We start from the raw sequence: 22,264 nt of genomic DNA on the forward strand, positions 1-22,264 counted from the left end.
TTTGCATTTCCCTAATGAGTAGTGATATTTGGTATCTTTTCATGTGCTTATTGGCCATTTGTGTATAACTTCTTTGGAAAAATGTGTATTCATGTCCTTTGCTTGTATGTAAATCAGCTTGGTTGTTTCTGTTAAGTTTTAGGAGTTCTCTGTATGTTCTGGATATAAGTCCTTATCAGATGTATGATTTGCAAATATTTTCTCTCATTTTGTGGGTTGCCTTTTTATTATGTGGGCAGTGTCTTTTTTTTTTAAGATTTTATTTTTCCTTTTTCTCCCCAAAGCCCCCTGGTACATAGTTGTGTATTTTTAGTTGTAGGTCCTTCTAGTTGTGGCATGTGGGACACCGCCTCAGCATGGCTTGATGAACAGTGCCATGTCCATGCCCAGGATCTGAACCGGTGAAACCCTGGGCTGCCACAGGGGAGCACGCAAACTTAACCACTCAGCCACAGGGCCGGCCTCATGGGTAGTGTCTTTTGATGCACAAATTTTTAAAATTTCATGAAGCCCAATTTGTCTGTCTTTCCTTTTGTTGCCTGTGTCTTTGATGTCATATCCAAGAAATCATAGCCAAATCCAATGTCATGAAGCTTTTGCCCTGTTTTCTTCTCAGAGTTTTATAGTTTTAGGTCTTTGGTCTATTTTGGGTTAATTTTTGTGTATGGTGTTAGATAAGGGTCCAACTTCATTCTTTTGCACGTGGAGATCCAGTTTTCCCAGCACCATTTTCTGAAAATGGTCTTAGCACCCTTGTCAAAAATCATTTGACCACATATGTGAGGATTTGCTTCTGGGCTCTCTTATTCTCTTCTACTGGTCTGTATGTCTGGTTTTATGCCAGTTACTGTAGCTTTGTCATAAATTTTGAAATCAGAAAGTTTAAGTCCTCCTGCTTTGTTTTTCTTTTTTAAGATTATTTTGGCTATTTGGGGTCCTTTAAGATTCCATATGAATTTCAGGATGAAGTTTCTATTTCTGCAAAAAAGGTCATTGGAATTTTGTTAGAGATAGCATTGTATCTGTAGATTGCTTTGGGTAGTGTTGACATATTAACAGTATTAAGTCTTTCAGTCTCTAAACATAAGATGTATTTCCATTTATTTCTGTCTCCCTTAATTTCTTTCAGCTGTGTTTTATGATTTGATTGTACAAGTCTTTCACCTCCTTGGTTAAGTTAATTCTTAATTATTTTCTAATTTTTTGTTGCTATTGTAAATGGAATTGTTTTCTTAATTTCCTTTTCAGGTTGTTTATTATTCCTGTATAGAAATGCAACTGATTTTTATATGTTGACATTGTATCCTGTGACTTTGCTGAATTATTGATTAATCCTTAGAGTTTTGTTGTGGAATCTTCAGTTTTCTACATATGATTGTATCATCTGTGAACATAGATATTTTTACTTCTTTCTTTCCAATTTGGATGCCTTTCATTTCTTTTTCTTGCATAATTGCTCCAGCTAGAATTTCCAAAACTGTGTTGAAGAGAAGCGGTGAAAGTGGGCATCCTTGCCTTGTTCCTGTTCTCAGAGGAAAAGCTTTTACTCTTTCACCATGAGTGTGATGTCCACTCTGTGTTTCTCGTGTATGACTTTTCTTATGTTAAAGTAGTTTCCTTCTATTCCTACTATGTTGAATTTTTTTTATCGTGAAAGGGTGTTGAATCTTGTCAGGTGCTTTTCTACATTGAGATGATGTTGTGATTTCCCCTTCATTTTCTTAATGGGGTGTACTACATTGATTTTCCTATGTTGAACTATCCTTCCATTTCAGGAATAAACTTGATTATGGTGTATAATCCTTTTGATATGCTATTAAATTTGATTTACTAGTGTTTTGTTGAGGACTTTTATGTCATTGTTCATAAGGGATACTGGTTTGTAGTTTTCATTTTTTGTGATGTCTTTGACTTTAGTATCAAGGTAATGCTGGCCTCGTAGTTAGGAGGCATGCCTCTGGTGCTTTCCTGTAAAAGAGAGTGTAGAGAATTGGTCTAGGTTTTTCCATAAATGTTTGGTAGAATTCACCAGTGAAGCCATCAGGTCCAGGGCTTTGTTTTGTTCAAGATTTTTGATTACTGATTCAATCTCCTTTGTCTCTTGTAACCTTTCTTGGTTTGAATTTAGTTTGTCTGATGTTAATATAGGCACCATGTTTTCCTTTGGTTAATACTTGCATGGATATGTTTTCCCATCATTTCAATTTAAAACTACTTGTGTCTTTGTGTCCAAAGTAAGCTTTTTGTAGACAGCATATGGTTGGATCATGTGTTTTTATGTATTCTGCCAATCTCTGTCTTTGATTGGAGAGCTTAATGCATTTACATTTAAAGTAATTACTGACGTGGAGGCATGTACTTTTGTCATCTTGCTATTTGTTTGCTATGTACCTTATAGCTTTTTTTGGTTCCTCATTCTTGCATTACTGTCTTCTCTTGGGTTGATTTTTTCACAATCAATCTCTGAAGTTTATTTTTTAGAGTCAAATGTTTAAATTCCTTTCTCATTCCTCTTTGTGTATATTCTGTAGCTATTTTCTTTGTGGTTACTGAGGGGGATTACATTTAGCATCTGAAAGTTATAATGCTCTTATTTGAGTTTACAGCAGTTTAACTTCAATAACATACAAAACTCTGCTCCTTTACAGGTCTGTCCCTACCCCTTTTAGTTGTTGATGTCACAAAATTATATCTTTATACTTGTGTGTCCCAAAATGTAAACTAATAATTCTTTTAAATGCTTTAATCTCTTAAATTATGTAGAGAACAATATGTGAAGTTACAAACTAAAGTTACAATAATACTAACTTTTAGACTAATGGTTTTTTAAAAAAATATTCATGATGAAAACAAAATGTGGAGCTACAAACCATTGTTACCCAGCACTAGCTTTTATAACTGCCTGTGTGTTTACCTTTATTGAGATCTTGATTTCTCCATGTGGCCTCAAAGTACCGTCTAGTGTCCTTTTGTTTCACCTGCAGGACTCCCTTGAACCTTTCTTGCAGGGCAGGTCTCGTGGTCACAGACTCCCTCAACTTTTGTTTATCTGGGAATGTTAATTTCTTCCTCACTTTTGAAGAATTCTTAGTTGAAAGTTTTTTTTCTTTTAGCGCTTTGAATATTGGCGTACTGTCCTCTGGCCTCCAAACGTTTTGATGATAAATCTGTTGGAAGATTCCTTGTATGTGCCAGCCACTTCTCTCTTGCTACTTTCAAGATTTTCTTTGTCTTTGTCTTTTGTAAGTTTGATTATAAGTGTCTTGGTATGGGTCTCTTTGAGTGCATCTTAATTGGAGTTCACTGAGTTTCTTGGATGTTTATATTCAAATTTTTCATCAAATTTGTGATGTTTTCAGTCATTATGTCCTAAAATATTGTCTCTGCCTCCTTTTTCTCTTTTCTCCTTCCAGGACTTCTGTGATACATTTGTTGGTCGGCTTGATGGTGTCCCACAAGTCCTTTAGGTTCCATTCACTTTTCTCCATCTTTTTCTTTCTTTTCTGCAGACTCTGTAATTTACATTGTTCTGTCTTCAAGTTCACTGATTCTTTCTTCTGCTTCCTCAAATCTGCCTTTCCCTGGGCGCATGCAGTCACTTTCTGATTTTCTCTGTATATGCAGGTGTTTTTGAATGCCCTAGTTTTTAATTTCTCCACAAAAGGAAAAAAGAGAAAAAGGCAGTGGTAGAAAAAAAGGGTACCAGTCCTTTCAGCCAGAGCAGGAGGGCTGCAGTCTCAACCCCGCCTCTTGTGTGCACCTCTGTGATCAGAAGCAGCATCAGAGCCCAGATCCCCAGTATTTGGAGGACAGGGTCCTTTTGCACACACAAGGTCCTGCAAGCTGTGTGCAAGCTGCTCCAGGAACACGTGCACAGTTGCCTTTCAGGATGGGGGAGGGGGATGGTTAGTTGCTACTCTGCTAAGAGCTGAAATTGACCCAAATTGACTGCTGTGCATCCTCCAAGTCTTTCCCTGGAAGTTGCAAGCCTTCAACAGACTCCAGAATTCCAAAATTGTTACATTAGACAGATTCTGGCAGTACTACTGTCCAGGTGGGGAGACAGACTCCATCCCAGAATCCTCTCCAACAACTGCCTTTTAGGCAAAGAGCATTGAGCCTGGATTCCATCTTTCATGGAATTAAAAAATCTTGAAATCTTAAGAGTCTAGAGGGACCAATGGGCTCATCATAGAATCTCATCCTTAATTGCTCAGTCTCTGAAATTGGCTCTAAAATACTAGACAGACAAATGTGACGCCATAAAGTTTAATCATTTTACTGTAAGTATATAAGTATATTCTTTTTTACCCGCAGGATAGGGAAAAACTACTGGAAAGTTGTCAGCTGCAGAAAATTGATCTCATAACTCAGGTGAAACAACTTCAAGAAAAATTGAACTGTCTGGCACGTTCTCTGAGTGTCCCAGACATCGAGGCAGAGGACTCTGAATCCCAGCAGCCACTGGCATTTCCACATGCACTTGAAAGTAGTTCCAGTGACAGTTCCAAAAACAGTGAACAAACTGACAGATCACCTCCTATTGATGCATTTAATATCGATGAAACCTCATGTGATCTAATTGACATTATTGGAAATCAGGATTCGTTGCTAAGAAATGAATTACCAAAGGTCCCTGTGGAAGATAAGATCGATTTGCAGGATGGGTCACTTTGTCTACAAGCTAGCTTGCACAGTAGCTCCCGTGACCTGACCCACACCGAGGGGGCCGAACCCTTGAAGAACGTGCTCAGGGCGATGGAGCTGTCCTCCTGGAGCTCCCCTGAGGTCATCAGGAAGGACTCAACGCTTGAGCCCCCACCCAGCCTTCCCCTGACGCCCTGCTCAGATGCCCTGAGCCAGCGCAGCCCAGACGCCTCCCTGCGGGACAGGATCAGCACCTCACTGCTCCAGGCTGACCAGTCAGGGCTGCTTTGTTACCCAGTCAGGTCAGCAGCAGAAACAGCTCCTAGGTGGGCAGAGTCTCTATTGGCCATAGACAGGGCTCCCTCTGCTGATCACCACGTGCAGCGGACAGCTGTGGTAAGTGTTCACCCCAGGTGCTGGTTTGGTGTCCATGGGATGCCCAAGGCCCCACTGTGTTCCCATGGAGATGTGTCTGCCTGGCCCGGGGTATCACAGCTGTAGCCATTGTTGGTTCACCTCCTGACAGGGCCTGTAGGCTGGGCATGGGTGAGCACCTGACTGTGCCCTGGTCAGCTGTGTGTGGGATGGTCACCTTCCTGCAGGACTAACCCGAATCTGTTGTAATATGCATATCTAGAGTACTTCATTTATTTTTTTAAAGTATATGAGGTGCATTAGTCCTACTTGGAAATTCACCCTGGGCCTCAGTTTCTTAACTAACGCTGACTTTGAGAAGTACAGTCATAAGCCCATCTTTGTGTGTAGTTTGCATACGGGTTCTTTATCTGGAATATGTTTTTTAGATTTACTTTCAGTTGTATTTCATATTTAACAGGTTCCAGACATAATGTTCATTAATTTCAATATTTCAGTTTATTATTTTTGAGTTATATTTTATCATAATTTTGAGATTTTATGTGTTTTGGATTAAAGTAAAAATTAAATTAGAGAGATGGCTGATTTGAGGTACCCATATACCACCATTTCATGCAGAATTTTTTTAATCTGAAATACTTGTTAGTGACTTCTTTAAAATATTCCTAGAGTACCGTGGATGAATTTGATTAAATTATTAGAAGCATATGACCTTAGTTTGTCCACAGGCTGTGCACACTTTTGTTTAGGTTCCATGTGGGAAGATAGTAAATTCAGGCCTTAGAAAGTTTTCATCTGGCCAGTTCAACTCCATGATGTAATAAGTTGTTATTTTTTGACCATTTAAAAATCTCCCTATTTGAGCAGGAGAAGGATGTTGAAGATTTTATCATAACATCTCTTGATTCTCAAGAAAAGTCCGGATCACCTCCTCTTGGGTTAGAAGGAAGAAGCGATGGAAGTGAAAATAGTGAGTCAGTCATCTTTGTTTAAACTTTTTATTTTTGCAGTTTCAGATCCAGAATCGCACAAGAATTCCTGCACACCCTCACACAGATCCCCCACTGTTAGCGTTTACCATGTTTGCTTATGCATGCTCTCGCTGTCTCTCTCTGTTTCTCCCTGTTTCTCCCTGGGGTTACACTCTGAGTGTTACTTACAGACCTGATGTTGTCGTCTTACTCCTGGGAATGTCATTGTGCCTTTCATGAAGTCTAGTTCATGGCACTGCACTTGACACCGGGACGTGCAAACTGACCCAAGGCAGTGTCTCGTCTGCAGACCTCACTTAGATTTTGCTAGTTGTCCCATTAGCACCCTTTACAGAAAAGAACACCAGCTGGCATGATGCATTCAGATATCTGCAGAGCAGAGACTGGTCAGAGGCAGGCCAGGTGCCTGGCACAGTGTTCGGGCTGGGAGGCCATGCCCTATGGACCACAAGGGGCGCCTCCATACATTTCAGGCGATCCTGCATCTTCCGTTGGGCGTCTGTAGCAAGGTGGTCTGCATGAGTGCATCTTGTGTGTCTCTGCGAGTGCACGTAACAATGCCTTGTTCTCCCCAGGGCATCACAGCACCAGCGTGTCATGTCGGTTGGGACCTGGGCAGCCGTGTCTGCCAGGTTTATTCTCATTTTTTCCTCTTTAGTGGCTCTGTGTCCTGGGGGAGGTACTTGGAGACCATGCAGAGGTTCTGTTTCTTGTGCTTTAGCATCTGTGGTGGTTCCTGCCTGGGTCATTGTCATGATGCCAAACTGGTTTTTAACTTCCTAATTTCTTCTACAATTGTTAGCTTTTTACAAGTTAGTCAGTCACTTCTTGAGGTGTTTTAACTTTTTAAAAAAATTTCATCATTGGCTCATTCAGTGCTTTTGAGAGCAAGACCATAGTAAGCTACAGTTCTTTGACAATTTCAACATTTGCAGAATAGGGCCAGCAACATTTTAATTTTAGTTTTTGTTCACTCCAGGTAGTAAGCGTGTGAGTTAAGGATTTGGGCGGTTCTGCAGGGTGTATTCCAGGAGCAGCCTTAGTCCAGTGTCCTCTCTCCAAATTGCCAGTCCCTGAGGACATCCACATCCAACTTTCAGAAATGTGTTCTAGTATTTATTTTCAAATCATATTTGCCAGTGAAAATAATATGTTTGAACTTCCCGGTGGCAAACTCCATGTGTCCCTTCCCTGTCTTCACTTTCTGTCCCATCATCGCTGAGCGTTTGCATTCTGGGGACATATGTCTTGACTCTCGAGGAGCCACTGAGTGTGTGTGACCTCTCTCGCATGGCTTCCACTCCCCTTTCTCTGGGCCTCCTCCATGGTCCCTGTCACCGGCCTCCCCACACTGTGCCTGATTGTGGCTGTGCGCTGTCCTCGCTTTCCATGTGGGACCCCTTCTCCCTCCTTGATGGCCCTTAATTTAGTTAAGCATGTTCTCTCTAAGCTTATGGAGAAAAAACATGCAGGAGATGGGTTTTTTTTGAGAACTTTTGGGTCTTGCTGGTGTTTATTCATAGTTTGGGCTCGGTGTGGACTCCTGTGTGAGAAGTCTTGTTCCTTCAGAACACCAAGCGCCGGCCGCTGTCCTGACCCTGTGTTGCGAGAGACCTCCACATGCCCCATGGTGCCAGCGCCTTGGTGTGGACACAGCCCTGCTGGTCACCGGGAGCTTCCTTCCACGTGGAGAGATTCCTCATTATTCCTGTGGTCATTCCCTCATGGTTATTGCTTGTCTTTCTGTAATTCTTGTCAGTCACATATTGGACCTCCTGGACTAATTTTCTTATTTTCTCTTTTTCCACTTCTCTATATTTTTGTTCTTATTTCTAAGAGATTCTTTAGAACTTTACTTCTTAAGCTTTGTATCAAATGTTCTTATTTTTGCTCTGTTTTATTTTTTTTCTTCCTTTGGTTTTTTTTTTGGTGAGGAAGATTGTCCCTGAGCTAACATCTGTGCCAATCTTCCTTTATGTTGTATGTGGGATGCCGCCACAGCATGGCTTGATGAGCAGTGTTCACGTCTGCACCTAGCATCCCAACTTGCGAACCCCAGGCCGCCAAAGTGTAGCACATGAACTTAACCACTACGCCACTGGGCTGGCTCCCTCTGCTCTATTTTAATTTCCAAGAGTTCTTCATCTTCTCTCCCTGCTTCTTTCTCTTACAGCTCCCCTTCCTTGGCTGGTAAGTGATGCTCTTCTGCGATTTTCTCTGAAGATCTCACGGTTTTTCTCAGACTTGCTCTGTCTACTGCCGTGACTCCTGTCTCCAGGGCTCGCTTGCTCGCTCTCTCTCATGTGTGAATGTTCCTCGGCACATTTGAGTGCTTAGACCACTTTTCAGGGTGGTCATAAATGGCTCGCTAGATGCTCTGTGCTCAGAGGGGCCTTGCCATCAGCCCCCCCAAGTCCTCCCTCCCTTTCCTGAGCTGGGTGCAGGTGGGGAGCAGCAGCGGGAAGATCTGCTCCTGCACATCCCCAGGGCATCTCCCTCTGTCTTCCAGAGCCTGTGCTCACAAGCCTTCCTGGACTGGCCTGGGCTGCAGGGCTGGGAAAGGATCGAGGGCCTACATGCTTCTGAGAGGGTTGAGTTCTGTTTTGAGGCCCCTTCCGTCAGACAGAGGTTCCCGGAGTCTCAGATTCTAGCCCAGTTTAGAATTCCGCAGCCCAGGCTGCCTGGTTTTGCAGCTTTTCTTCCTACCCCCACATCAGGTCTGTTTCCCTTTCCCTGACCAGCCGTCCACTGCTGGTCCAGCTGCTCCCAGCCTGCCCTCGCGGTCAGCATCTTCCACCTCCTCTCCCTGCTGCCTCCTCTCCCCGTCCTCATGGGTTTGGGCCCGTCTTCGTCCCTTCCTTGAGTTTGGAGAGCACAGGCCCCGTGCACATCCTTCTCAAGGCAGTCGCTCTGTATAGTCGTCTCTGAGAGTGAACTGAGATCTGTAGTTTTATGTTCAAATCATGGACGTTAATGTATTAAACATGCAAAATATTCATTTTCTTAATGTGTGTAGTTCTCAACTTGCATTTTTTATGAAAGTATTTTTGCCATCTTTGGTGGTTCACTGATGTTTTCTTCAGTGAGAGGAGCCACAGCCGTAGCTCTCCTGGGCATCTCAGGGCCGTGCTTGCCTGGGAAGCAGGGATCTGACCGCCCCCACTGCTCTTTGCAGAGCATACCCTGGGAGAATTGCAATTTTGGACCTGACTTTGTGCTGTTTTTAGGTGATGGCTCGGGGTTTGGAGAGATCCTAAACCAAGGTTCAGAAAGACTCAAAACTCCCACTGCTGGTCCTCCAGCGCCTCCTCCTGCCTCTAGAAGGTTCCGACGGCCACTAGAAGCCATGAGGGAGAAGGAAGTCCACCCGAAGCAAGTGAAGGTAATGGCCAACAGGGAGCAGGGCAGGCTGGGTCTATGGGCCTCTGTCTCTGGCCTACTTAAAACCGCACCGTGGGTGTGGGTCGTGTTGTATGATAGTCACGCTCTGCTCGCACAGCTCCATCTGCTGCAGCTCTGCTCTAACTTCGTGCCTTACGTGAGTGTCTCTGGAAGGAGGTAAGCTGCTGTTGTGAGGAGACAGGGGTCCCAGTGACACCCTGGCACAGCAGGCCTGTGGGGGCCGCGGAAGCCTGAGGCGCGGCGGTCCCCGAGGGGGTGACCAGCTCTTCCAGCGGTGCCCATCAGAGCCCAGTGCGTGGTCTGCAGGCGCAGGTGCTGTAGTGAATCCTGAGCAGCAAGGCTGGACTTAATTGTCTCGATGCTAGTTCAGGTGTCAGAACCCCTGACCCTCGTTTGGGAAGGGATCGTGGTTTGACATTTATTCTGGAGATTGACCTTTGGCCTTTCCTGAGCTGACTTAGGGGTGTGCTTGGGACCAGGGCTGCCCTGCCAAGCCCCTACGTACAGGCAAGTGGCCACCGTGAATGTCAACTGCCACCCGCAGAGCACAGAGAACGGTGCGTGTCAAGGTGGCAGGGTCACTACTCTGTAGGCGCCTGGCTGTGGGGTCACATCGGCGACCCCGCCCAGCCTCGCTGTCAGAGTGTGCTGCTCAAGAGGTGCCTTCCAGAGTCTGTTTAGCAGATGGTTCTGGTTCCTTGCCCTTTACATTTCCTTAAGTTGGCCCTTGAGAAGGAAGACTGTCTTGCTCGGCTTGTACAGTGACCTGGGAGATTTTGACGGGCAGTCTCAGCCCTGACCTAGCCAGCTCAAATGGCACAGCACGTATTACTGCTCCAGGCCAAAAGTTTCTGGGCGGGGTGGCTCCAGGTGCACACCCCGCATGGCACAGCGTGCCCATGCTCACTCGTTCCTCCCTTCTGCCATCGGCCGGCTGTCCTCAGGTGGCAGGAAGGCTGCGGCATTGCTGGGTGTCTCACGGGGACGGGCCCGATGCTTCTTCTGAGCCTCTTTTCCAGAAGCACATCCCCCAAGCCCCCAAGAAGACCCTCCCTCCCCTCTTTGGCAGATGTGATCGCCTGGCCACCATACAGCTTGCCCTCAGCCCTCCTGAAGGGCTGGGCTCCTGTGGCCCAGGTGCCTGGAGCTCGTGGCCCTCTCCTGGGTCACAGAGCAGGTTGCCGTTGACTGTCATGCTGCAGTCCTGGAGGAGCTGAGGCTGTGGGCGCTGTGGTATTGGAGCTGGCCTCTCCTCGGACAAAGGAGGAGGGATGCCACACGCAGCATCCTGGAATTTAACTTGGAAGGCAGAATTAAAAAAACAATTTTCCAGGGGCAGCCCAGTGGCACAGCTAAGTTCACACGTTCCGCTTTGGTGTCCCAGGGTTCCCTGGTTCAGATCCCGGGTGCAGACATGGCACCGCTTGGCAAGCCATGCTGTGGTAGGCGTCCCACATATAAAGTAGAGGAAGATGGGCAGGGAGGTTAGCTCAGGGCCAGTCTTCCTCAGCAAAAAGAGGAGGATTGGCGGCAGATGTTAGCTCAGGGCTAATCTTTCTTAAAAAAATAAAATAAAATAAAAAATTTTCCCTGCTTTAACTGACATATGACGTTGTATAAGTTTAAAGTACACAACGTGATTATCAGTAACGTGTATATTATGAAACACTTACCACCACGTGGGTAGTTCACCTCCCCCACCCAGAAGGCAGAGTCTTTGTGGAACTTTGTATAGGTTTTCTTTTCTCTTCCCACTTTGGCAAATCGTTTTATGGCAAAAGCATTGACATACATTTGGCTGAATAAGTAAATGATGTAGTGCCACTATCGTGAGCAAATAGTACAAGTATTCCCAAGCAAACAATTTTAAGTAAAACCTCTGAAATTGTGTTGAGAATAAAACTTTATCTTACTCCTTTAAGAATTGAAATTGGAGTAATATTTTTCTAGCTTAAAAAAATTGTTTTGCATTTCTCAATTTTTTACATGACATAAAATATCAAAGACAATGTTTCTGTTAGTGTTTCCAATATAAGCAACCTAATAGTAGAAGAAATCCTAATTTTTAAGGAATAAATTTGGTGGTTAATCATAATTCTTTATACTTAGGCTTTGATGTTTCTATTTAAAGACTAGACAGTGGCCATCATTGCAGCAAGAGCATTCCTGCTTTCCCTCATTTTTCCCGTCGGCCCTCTCTGGACAGAGGACGGGCAGCAGGTGCAATGGGGAGGCAGGGCCTGTGGTCTCACCTGCGACCTGCTCCCGCCTGCCCTACCTGATCTCTGTTCCTCCATACCCACAGGGGCTGTAATTTGCATCCATTTTATATCAAACAAATTGTTTTTAAAGTGAAATTGTTTTAGATTGTTGAAGATAATTAAACATAATATGTAGTTTGGTTTCTAGCACTTTTAATATTTTGCTTTTATTGATCCATAATTAGAATTACAGCAAAACCTATTTCTAGTTAGCTAATTAGATTCTATCATAGGGCTCTTCATTGCTCTTTTTACATTTCCCTGTTTGGGACATTTATTAGTTGTTTTGTTTTTCCTCAGAGTTTTAAGCCTAACGTGCCCCTTGCGCAAGTCTTTGCAGATAGGGTGAGGACAATTGCAGTTCCTTTGGACTCTGTATGTGTTGTAGCACCAGCTCCCCCGTGAGGATAGTTCTGGGGAAGCTGCCACCATGCTCTCTTAGCCCCCGTGGGCAGGGCACAGATGGCCGGCATGCATGTCCTGATTCCCATTGGTTTGTAACTACACTCCAAGTCCCCCGTAGTGCGAAGGATCCGTTCCTGTGCTCACAAACCCCACGGGCAGGGATTCCCACAGGGCGCCTTGGCCACTGCTTCTCTGCTGCCCATGTCTGGGCCCCACTGCGACCACTGGAGGGCTGGAGTGGTCAGTAGCCGTCCTGGTGCCATCTGCAGGTACCTCCTCCCCAAGGCCTTGCACAGGCCTCCCATGCGGCTCCCTGGGCTTCCTTGTAGCGTGGCAGCTGTGGGCCCAGGAGAGCCAGCGTGGTGCGTGGTGTCTTCATGACCTGGCACTGAAGGAGGCCCGAGGCCCTGCCCTGAGCTTCACCCAGGCTGAGGGGAGGGTCAGTGTCCACCATGAGGGAGCAGGTGGGGCCATCCTCGGTGTAGTTTACACAGAAGTTCAATCTTTCAAAACCAGTTTCCAGGGGTCTCTGAACGTTGTGGAGTAGGAACGTCTGGAAGCCTCGCATTACAACAGCAGGCTCTGCTCTGTGGCATGGAGCCATTCGGGCACCATGCACACGGCCAGGGAGCGCTGCTGGGTTGTGGCAGGTCAGCAAGTGGATGAGTGGTTTCAAGCTGCTGTTCCTTCTTTCTGAAATGCTGTCCCCTTGCAGGCCTTGCTGCAGATGGTGTGTGACGAGAGCTACCACATATTGGCCTTGTCCGAATACCGTGGGCCCCACTGCGCCCCCCTTGAGTGCTTTCCACGGGAAGGCCAGGGCCCATTGGAGGCAGTGCCGGCTTTGAGGGGGCATCCGACCCCAGCACCCCAAAAGGGAGAGAAGGTACAGATGTGTTCCGTGTGAAAGAAAAGCAGTGGGCATGGACCAATTTGAGGGACTTGCTCGGCCAAATAAGTGAGGATGAGGGAACCGGATCCACTGTGGTGGGTCCGCAGTGGGCAGGGAGGCACCCCCTCACTCACAGTCGCTGGGCACCATCCCCGCGCCAGCACCTTCTAGGTCCAGTCAGGGCAGGAGGGGGCATGGCAGAGCTCTGCTGGGGGCACATAGTGGGGAGCTGGGTGTAGGGGTCGGGCCTGAGCCCACAGGGTCTCGGCCTCTACTCTGTGGCCAAGGATCCAGGGCGGCTGAGAGAGAGGCAGTGTGGAGGCAAGGGCCACAAGCTGAACCATGTCCACGGGGACCAACTGGCCACAGGGTGTGGAGGGAGCAGTGGGCAAGACCCTGAGGGTGGCCCAGGCTTCCCCACCCTGCAAGGGAAGCAGGTGGGCGGCTCAGAGCAGGTGGCCAGAGGGTAGCCAGCCCCGTGCAGGCACGTGCTCCGGTGCCACTTACAGCCTTGAGCGTTCCCTAGACCCAGTGCCCCGTGCAGTGGCGGGAGCCGATGTTGCTCCATCTCATTTTACCGTCTTCTTCAGTAATTTCTCTGCTTGCAATGGCAGCCTTGGCTCGCCTTGCCTCTGGATGGTCATGGGTGTGTCAGGTGGTTTCTGTTTAACCTGCAGGATGCATTTGTAAGAACACCAAGCTCCTTGTTCCAATATTTTAGGAACCTGCCGATGTGTGTCTTGACTGGAGAGGAGAATTTCTGCGGGTCATCCAGGAGGCCTTTGAAAAAGAACGGGAGATGCTGAAAGTTGAGCTGCAGCCCCGAGTCGGTGACTCTGATCCCAGGGACTGCAGCTGCCTGTTGGAGAGGCTGGAGAAGGTGGTCCAAGAGCAGGTGAGCACTGCCTCCATTCGCACCCCGGAGCCCCCACTGGTAGAGAGAGTGACAGAGCCTGCTTCTGACATGAATTTTGGTTTCCACGTTGCGCTCGACCTCAGAACATGGCAGTGACTGAGGAGGAAATTCTGCTTCAGTCCAAGTCTAACACTGCATTTTTACACGTAAATTCCATAAACTGGAAAATTCTACGCGTTTATCTTTCTTTACAACCACAGTCTGTTCTGGAAATAACTTGCCTTTAGTTGAAAGCCAAAGAGCAATTCTAAGCGTCCCAGCCAAGATTCTGAGCACTGAACTCAGGTTGGAGGGTGTCAGTGCTGCGAGGGCCCTGGGAGTCTTGTTTCCACCGGTTCCCTCCTAAGTCCAGACAGAGGGTCTACAGCGGTCAGAGTGCCCCCGGGCATAGGCAAGGCCCAGGAAGCAAGACCAAGGTGCCTTGGAGCAGAGGTGTGTGGGAGCAGAGGGTCCCCAGGGGCCACCGTGTCCGCATCCCACACCACGCATTTGCATGAGTGTCCTCCTGCGAGTTCGTTCTCAGCCCCGGTCAGGGACTAGACTCAGAATCACCATGCTTGTACCGGTGAAGCTGAAGGCGCAAGTTTGCAGAGGGTGGGCCGCTTGTCCCTGGAAGCACCCTGACTGGCCTGCCCTTCGCCAGCCCTCCGGGTGTGCTTGCTTCTCATCCCATTTTCCCATTTGGGTGGGCACTCCTCCCTGGCAGAGCCCTCTGTGGGGCTGTGAAGTTCCGTCTGACTCTGCTCTTCTTCCTCCACCCACCTGCCCCCAGGGAGACCTGCAGGAGAAGTCCTTAGAGCACCTGCGCCTGTCTGACAGGAGCAGCTTGCTGTCAGAGATCCAGGCTCTGCGTGCCCAGCTGCGGCTGACACACCTGCAGAACCAGGAGAAGCTGCAGCAGCTGTGCACAGCTCTGACCAGCGCGGAGGCCCGAGGGAGCCAGCAGGAGCACCAGCTGCGCAGGCAGGGTGGGTGCTGCCCCTTTTGTCCCAGCCCTGAGAAACATGCCCACCTGATGTTCCCCTATGGTTAAGGAGGCACACAGGTTCACGAGCCCCTCCCGCACCCAGTGCTGGATCTGGTGGCAGGAGTGGTGTCTTGGTCTCTCCAGGTCCCCGGCTGCAGCAGCTGGCGGCCTCGGCGTTAGAACACTGGCTGGGTTCATAGAACTCTGAGTAAAAATCACCCTGAGAGGCCCATCAGGGTGGAGAAGGGGCCCCCGCCAGGGTGGAGGCCTTGCCAAGGGTCCCAGCGGATGAGGGGAGCCTGCGTGGATGCAAGGGTGCTGGGCACCAGCAGGACCATGTCTGGGAGAGTCTCTGGAGCTCCCACTAAGCTTCAGCAACCTATTATGGGTTTCTACATTTAAGTTAGATTTTGGGGGATTTTTATAGACACTCACGTCATCTGTGAGTAAGAAACACTGTATGTTTCCCTTTCCCATCGGCCTCCTTTTCTTGCCAGTCACACTGGTATGGCCCTTGAGCTTGACGGTGACTAGAGCCCACGGCAGATGTCCAGCCTGCTCCAGCCATGGGGACGTGCTCCATCTGTTCCCCTTCAATATGGCATCTTCACAGATGCTCTCTGTTGCTCTAGCAAGTGCTTCTCTTCCTAGTTTGGATGCTGAAGGATGGACCAGTTCTGTCCAGTGAGCAGCCTTGTGTTTGTGCCAGGACCCTGCTTAGTCTGTTGCCCTCTGTACATGTCTGGACTAGATTTACTCACATTTTGCACCTGTTTTCATGAGGGATACTGGTCTCTAGTTTTCTTTTGCTTTTAGTGTTGGAGTATCACCAGCCTCGTGATGGACTGGCATGTGTCTCCTCCCCTTTTGCTTTCCAGAAGAGTTTGTATAGAACCGGGTTTATTTTTCCCTTAAGTCTTGGAAGAATTCTCCAGTGAAGCTGTCTGGGCTGGAGTTGTCTCTGTCAGGTGCTATTTAGCATAGCAGTGGCAAGTGGGCTGACGTTGTAGGATGACTCTGGGGGTGGTCACATCTGGGGTCCCCGCACCACGCAGGATGGGCTCTGAGTGGCCTCGGATTTGCTGGTCCATCTTGTCCCAGCTCCGAACTCTGCCTTTGGGGACACCCTGACCTGAGAAGCTACCCCTGGGGAGCCACATCATGTCCTGTAGCCTATGCAGCCACTATGGGTCATGCCCACTCTCTGCCTGTGTGTCTCTGGGTGCTCCCCAGCCAAGAGGGCAAGGCCTGGTGCAGTGCCTGATGGAGAAGCTGGCGCCAAGCCAGTGAAGAAACATGTCCCCAACTGTCCTGACTCTGTCAGAAATAGTGGCTCTAGGTCCTCAAAACTTCATTTCCCCCAAAATGAACACATCCACATCCCTTGACTAGTTTGCTTTTAATTTGTTGAATCATTCGTACGCCCACTTTGGACTCATGAATAATGCTATTTTATGTTCTTTAATCTCTTTCTTAGTTGAGTTACTGGCATATAAGGTTGAACAGGAGAAATGTATAGCAAGTGACCTGCAGAAAACCCTGAATGAAGAGCAAGAAAAAGCAAACGATGTTCGGAAGCTCCTGGTGGTGGAACAGAATGTAGTCAGAGATTTGAAATCTGAGCTCTCTGAGTGTAAGCAGGACAACGAGAGGCTGTTAGCATCCCTCAACGATGTGCAGAAGGAGGTCCTGCAGCTGAGGTACGGGACATGGCCTGTCACCAACACGCAGCTCCTTCTTGCCCCTGCATGGTCATCAGACTTTGTGTTGAATAACTAATGGGAGTTACGTAGTTCTTGCCACATTCTTCTTGGTGTTGAGGTAAAAGGGAGCCTCTGGTGTGCTGGGTGTTTTAATGGACGTTAGAGAAGAGCACCGGGTCCCGTGGGTTAATAAAGTGGGAAGGAGGGATTGAGCACTTGTGCAGGTCACGAGGAGGCAACAGGGCTCTGCCCTCCCCATCCTGGGAGCCCCTGGCCCCCGGGTGCTGGCCTCCCTTTCCGAGCATTCTGTGACGTGGGTGTGGCGGCCTGTCTCCCCACACAGGTCTGTGCTGGACAGTAAGGAGAACGACCTGAAGGCCGTGCTCCAGGAGCTGGAGAGCGAGCGCATGAAGGAGCGTGCCCTGCAGAGCCAGCTGGAGGAGGAGCAGCTGCAGCACCTGCAGAGGGAAGGCCAGAGCTCCAAGACGCTGGAGGTGACTGGGCAGCAGGGCTGGGCCCCGGGTCACGCATCCCAGCTAGTAGCGACTAGAACCAGGAAGCAGTTGTCCTCTTCCGTGCCCATTATTCTTGTCTGTGATGGTGTGCCCAGGTGACAGGGTTTGAGGCAGTGAGCAAGTGCTGTATCTTCAGGTATAATAGTATCTTTGTGGTGACAGACAGCGTGACGGGCACGCAACTCTCATCGTCTCTGAGCGTTTGGTTCTGTAAGGTGCATGCAGCCTCCCTGCTGCCCGCCTGCACAGAGCGCAGCCTCACATTTATCCTGGGTCACACGGGATACATGGTGGTGACCTGGCTTCCATCTGGGTGGAGGCTGTGATGTGACTGCTTGTCTGGCAGGTGCTCTGTAGTCCTGAACCAGCTGACCATCGGTTCATGGTGAGGGTGAAGCTTCTTCAGCAGCACAGAGACCAAGGTTCAGTGCGGGATGTATATGCTCTTGAGTGTCCTGCGTGTTGTGATTCTAAGGAAGGAGAATGAATCCAGGATGTGTATGTGCATTTACTCAATGCTTCTTTCAAAAAAGTATTTCATCCATGATTAAAAAAATAATGATCATACTTCTTTTATCCATAGGATAAATTTCAAAAGGTGTAATTGCTTGGAAACTTGGGCAGGAAAACTATTTAGATACTTTTCTTCTTGATTTTATTTTCCCCCGATATAGGAGTTAAGAATATCTTTGGAGAAGCAATATGCTCAGAGTAATCGACTGTGTGTTGCATTAAAACATGAGCAAACAGCAAAGGACAACCTTCAGAAGGAGCTGCAGATCGAGTACTCGCGCTGTGAGGCGCTGCTGGCGCAGGAGCGGAGCCAGCTCTCCGAGCTGCAGAGGAGCCTGGAGGTCGAGAAGGGCCGCTCGCTGGAGCTGTCCGAGGCCTTACAGCACGAGCGCCTCCTGACAGAGCAGCTGAGCCGGAGAACACAGGAGGCCTGTGCTCACCAGGAGACCCAGGTGCATCACGCTTTGCTGCGGAAGCTGAAGGACGAGAAGGCCCGTGTGGTGGAACTGCAAGCAATGCTTGAGAAGGTGCAGCAGCAAGCCATGCGCTCTCAGCGGCAGCTGGAGGCCGAGGTTCATAAGCGCTGTCAGGAGCTGCAGAAAGAGAAGGAGGTAAGTGTCTCGCTGAGATCCACTGTGGAGGCCCTGCAGACCCCAAAATCACAGCTGAGATGTTATCTGGAGAGAGAGGGGGAGAAGCCAGCATGGCTGCAGACAGAGTTAGAACAGTTACACGCGGGAGTGGCAGACCAAGAAGGACGCAAGGCCACGAGGAGAAGAGCAGAGACGAGGCAGAGCCAAGCAGATGCGGAGAAATGGGAGCAGCGGCAGAGAGACAAGGAGAGACTGGTGAGAGCCGCCGTCAGCCAGATATCAGCCCTTAGCAGCATTGCCATCGGAGGGTTAGGACAGTTCCGTGTGACGTGGGGTTTGTTCAGGCTCCGTTCTGACTTGTTGGCTGTGTGTGTCTCTTCACGCTGCACACTCCAGTTGCTACCCTTTGTAGCAGGGTCAAAATGAGGAAGTATGAGTCATCCAACTTTGTTCTTGTTCAAGATTGTTTTGTTGCTTTCAGGTGACAAGCTTTGCACTTTTGTTAAATCTATTCCTAAATATTTTATTATTTTTTGATGCTGTTGTAAATGGAGTTATTTTTTTAATTTCATTTTCAGGTTGTTCATTGCTAGTGTATACAGTTGATTTTTATATATTGATCTTGTATTCTGCAGCCTTGCTAAACTTGTTTATTAGTTCCAATATTTTTTTAATGGATTCCTTGGGATGTTCCATATACAAGATCATACCGTCTACAAATAGACATAGTTTGTCTCTTCCTTTCCCATCTGGATGCCTTTTGTTTCCTCTTGAGTAGCTGCCGTGGATGGAACTTACAGTGCAGCGTTGAATGAAAGTGGGGAGGTGACATCCTGGTCTTGTTAACGATTTTAAGGGAAGCTTTCAGTCTTTCACAGTTAAGTGTGATGGTAGCTGTGGGACTTTTGTAGATGCCCTTTATCAGAGGAAATTCTTTTCTATTCCTAGTTTATTCAACATTTTTTTATCTTTAATCATGAGACAGCATTGAATTTGCCTTTTCAGTGATCTTTTGAGATCTGTGGTTTTTGTCCTTTGTTCTGTTGATTTGGGTATAATGTTGATTTTCACATGTTGGGCCATCCTTGCATTCTTGGGATGCATGACACTTGGTTTTGGTGTGTAGTTCTTTTTTGTGTAGTGCTAGATTCAGTTTGCTAGTATTTTGTTAAGGATTTTACATCTATGTTCATAAGGGATATTTGTCTGTAGTTTTCTTTTCTTGTGACATGTCTGATTTTGATATCAGGATGGTTTTGGCCTCACAGGTTGGATTGGGAAGTGTTCGCTCTTCTATTTTTTGCATGAGCCTTATTTATGTAAACCAGAAGCCTTTGTTTCTGAGAAGATTATGTCCTGTGTCTTCTCATGGATTGATATTTTCCCCTCTTGAAAAATGTTTTTAAAAACCTTAAAATACCTTCGCGCTTTCTGTTTTGTTTTTTGTGAAATTATAAAAAGTTTTTTAAAACACCCAAGGAAAACAAATGGCTTGGTCTTTGTAGTGGTTAGCTTGCCGTGAAGTCGTCGAGAAGTGTGTGTGTTTGTAAGAATGAAACTCTAGGTTTCTAAATGTTACAAGGATAAGTCAGATTCCAAAATGCTATAAGATTAGTTTTGTAAGTTTGTATGAGGGATGTGAGTACTATTTTTTAACAGCTTTGTGGAGATACAGTTTGTACACTGTGGAGTTCACCAATTTAAATTGCACAATTCAGTGGTTTTTGGTATATTCAAAGAGTTGTGCAGCCATCGCTAGCCAATTTCAGAACATGTTCATCACCCCAAAACAGAACCCCATACCCTCCATTTCCCTCTTCAGCCCCCAGTAACTACTAATCTACCTTCTGTTTCTGTGGATTTGCCTATTCCAGACATTTCACATAAATGGAATTATGCGCTCTAGTGCCTTTTGTGTCTGGCTTTTTTTGTGGTGTTTTTGAGGTTCATCCACATTGTAGCTTGTGTCAGCAATGATTGATACTTTTTGCTCTGGTAAACAACCTTAAAAATCCTAGTGTTTTGTCACCAGCAATCTTGGAAAGTGGAAGAATAGTTTGGAGGTGACAGAGTGAGCAGAGTGTGGCCGGAAGGGGTCCCAAGTTGGTATGTGAAGGAGGCGAGTAGAATCAAGCTCCTGGGTGGGCCTTGGTGATTCAGGACCCCTAGAATGTGTTCAAGCTTGTGTGTGTGTGTGCGTGCGTGTGTGTGTTGGCCTTTTTTCCTTTGGGAAGAGGGGTCTGGTAGCCTTCATGTTCTTCTCAGAGGACTTCCCCAAACCATATAGAAAGTTTTCAGCCAAACCCTTTTATTTAATTTTGGGGTTTTTTTGGTAAAAATGAGTGGTAACTTGATTGCTTAAAAACATAAAGACAAAGAAAATGTTTTCTAAGTTAAATTAATAACTATTCTTCATGATGCACCTTGATATGTGTTTTTAAGTGATGTAGCCCTTTTGGTGTTATTTTTACTGTAGATGGTTAATTTGTTCAGGATTCTACAATCATTTTCTAGTCATAGTGGCCGAGACCTCCCAAGGTAGTCATTTCAGGGCCAGTTTCATCTTTTCTAAACAAAATAATCTTGTCAGTCCCCTCGTGTCTTACTTTCTCCATCCGGAAAATAGATCAATAACAGTCCCCGTTTCCTCACAAAACTGAGCATTAACTGAGATGATGTCAGCAAGGGCAAGTCTGTAAACTGTATCCCTGAGAAGGTGCGCAGCCAGAAAGCTCGTGGTCTGTGTTGTGCACAGGCCGCCGAGTTGGAGGCTCAGCTGGGTTCTTGGCTTCTGAGGTTCTTTCCCCAACATGGTGGAGCCTTGTCTGCGTGACTTCAGTCACGGGGACGACTCTTGCCTGTTCCGTCTTCATTTCCCCACTAGGAGGCCCCTCACCTGTGGAGGCTCTGCCATGCGCTCTCCCCGCCCCTGCTGCCCTTCTCACACTTATCACTTGTCGGCTGGTTTCTCCCAGGCACCACTGTTGTGAAGAGCATTTCACACGGGGGGAGGTTTCCATTTGTCGAGGCCTTCCCTGACTCGGCTGCCCCAGCTTGACGGTGTGCGTGTGTTCAAATGACTGTTCGTGTGTGGGAGTGTGTTCCTGTGTGCTTATCTCCGTGTGTCAGCATGTGTGTGCAAGTTTTGTGTGAGTGCACGTGTGTTGGCACGCACGTGTGGGTGTGTTGGGGGTGGGGAAGCAGAACTTGGCCTGCGAAGCTTCATCCTGTCTCAGCGTTGCAGGCTCCTCTCCTCTTCCCTCATGCCGACCCTGGGCCTGGTGAAAGCCTAATAGTTTCCGAAAATAAAGATAAAAACTTTACCACTGAAAGTCTGGAGTGATCCATGTTACACCCGAAACCCCTGGTGTGGAGGGTTTTGGGTGACCTAGTTTGAGGGGTCTGGATGGAGGGCAGTGTGTAGAGCAGCCCCCGCCCCCAGGGACCTGGTGCTGGGGGGGTGCGCCCATGTGCACTGCTGGGCTATGGTCTTCTGCCTCTGGAACGTGTGCAAAAGTCTTCTCTGTGGTCTTGCCCTTGACAACAGCGAGAATTGGAGTTACAGCGCCAGCGCGATGGGCACAAGATCACGCAGCTTCAGCAGACGGTGAGAGAGCTGGAGGCAAAGGAGGCTGCACACCTCTGCCCAGAGTCCCAGCGTCTCCGAGAGCAGCAGCAGGGTCTGGAGAAGATTCGGCAGCAGCTGCTCTGTGCTGCTGGGCTTCTGACCACCTTCATCAACCAGACTGTAGACAGGTAAGTTCCTTAGAACTGACTAGGACCATGTGATCATGCGCCTGCTGTAGCAAGAAAAATTCTGAAGTTTGAGCGTGTCTTTGATTTCAGGTCCATGTTTTAATGAAACTGACTCTCTCTCTTTTCCCATGTGTTTGGATGAATTAGCGGGCAGCTTTCTCCTGAAAGGTGTTGACAAAATTGTATTCTTTGCATTCTAATATGAGAAAAAAATCCAGGTTTGTTCTAGATCACTTCTCCCCATGTCCCTTTACAATTGTTCCCCACCCAGAGGGGCCGCTGGCATGTGGCCAACGGTGTGCTGTGTCTGCCTTCCCCGAGGCCCTG

The 22,264-nt window shown here is 47.5% G+C and overlaps 1 protein-coding gene across 12 annotated transcripts in view; it reads left to right on the forward strand.

Moving 5' to 3' along the window:
• The window catches only part of PCNT (pericentrin), a 140,618-nt gene that overhangs the window by 104,462 nt on the left and 13,892 nt on the right, over positions 1-22,264 (forward strand). For 9 of the 12 annotated variants that reach the window (XM_046648021.1, XM_046648023.1, XM_046648024.1 and 6 more), the window contains 10 exons: positions 4,318-5,043; positions 5,890-5,992; positions 9,242-9,396; positions 12,798-12,968; positions 13,696-13,869; positions 14,663-14,858; positions 16,335-16,557; positions 16,904-17,054; positions 17,750-18,436; positions 21,729-21,937. In XM_046648021.1, the coding sequence (XP_046503977.1) occupies positions 4,318-5,043; positions 5,890-5,992; positions 9,242-9,396; positions 12,798-12,968; positions 13,696-13,869; positions 14,663-14,858; positions 16,335-16,557; positions 16,904-17,054; positions 17,750-18,436; positions 21,729-21,937 (2,795 nt within the window). The remainder of the gene's footprint in view (positions 1-4,317; positions 5,044-5,889; positions 5,993-9,241; positions 9,397-12,797; positions 12,969-13,695; positions 13,870-14,662; positions 14,859-16,334; positions 16,558-16,903; positions 17,055-17,749; positions 18,437-21,728; positions 21,938-22,264) is intronic. The other 3 variants (XM_046648032.1, XM_046648030.1, XM_046648028.1) reach the window with 2 other exon arrangements.

Source organism: Equus quagga, chromosome 21 (genome assembly GCF_021613505.1).
Source record: "Equus quagga isolate Etosha38 chromosome 21, UCLA_HA_Equagga_1.0, whole genome shotgun sequence".
Lineage (NCBI taxonomy): Eukaryota > Metazoa > Chordata > Mammalia > Perissodactyla > Equidae > Equus > Equus quagga.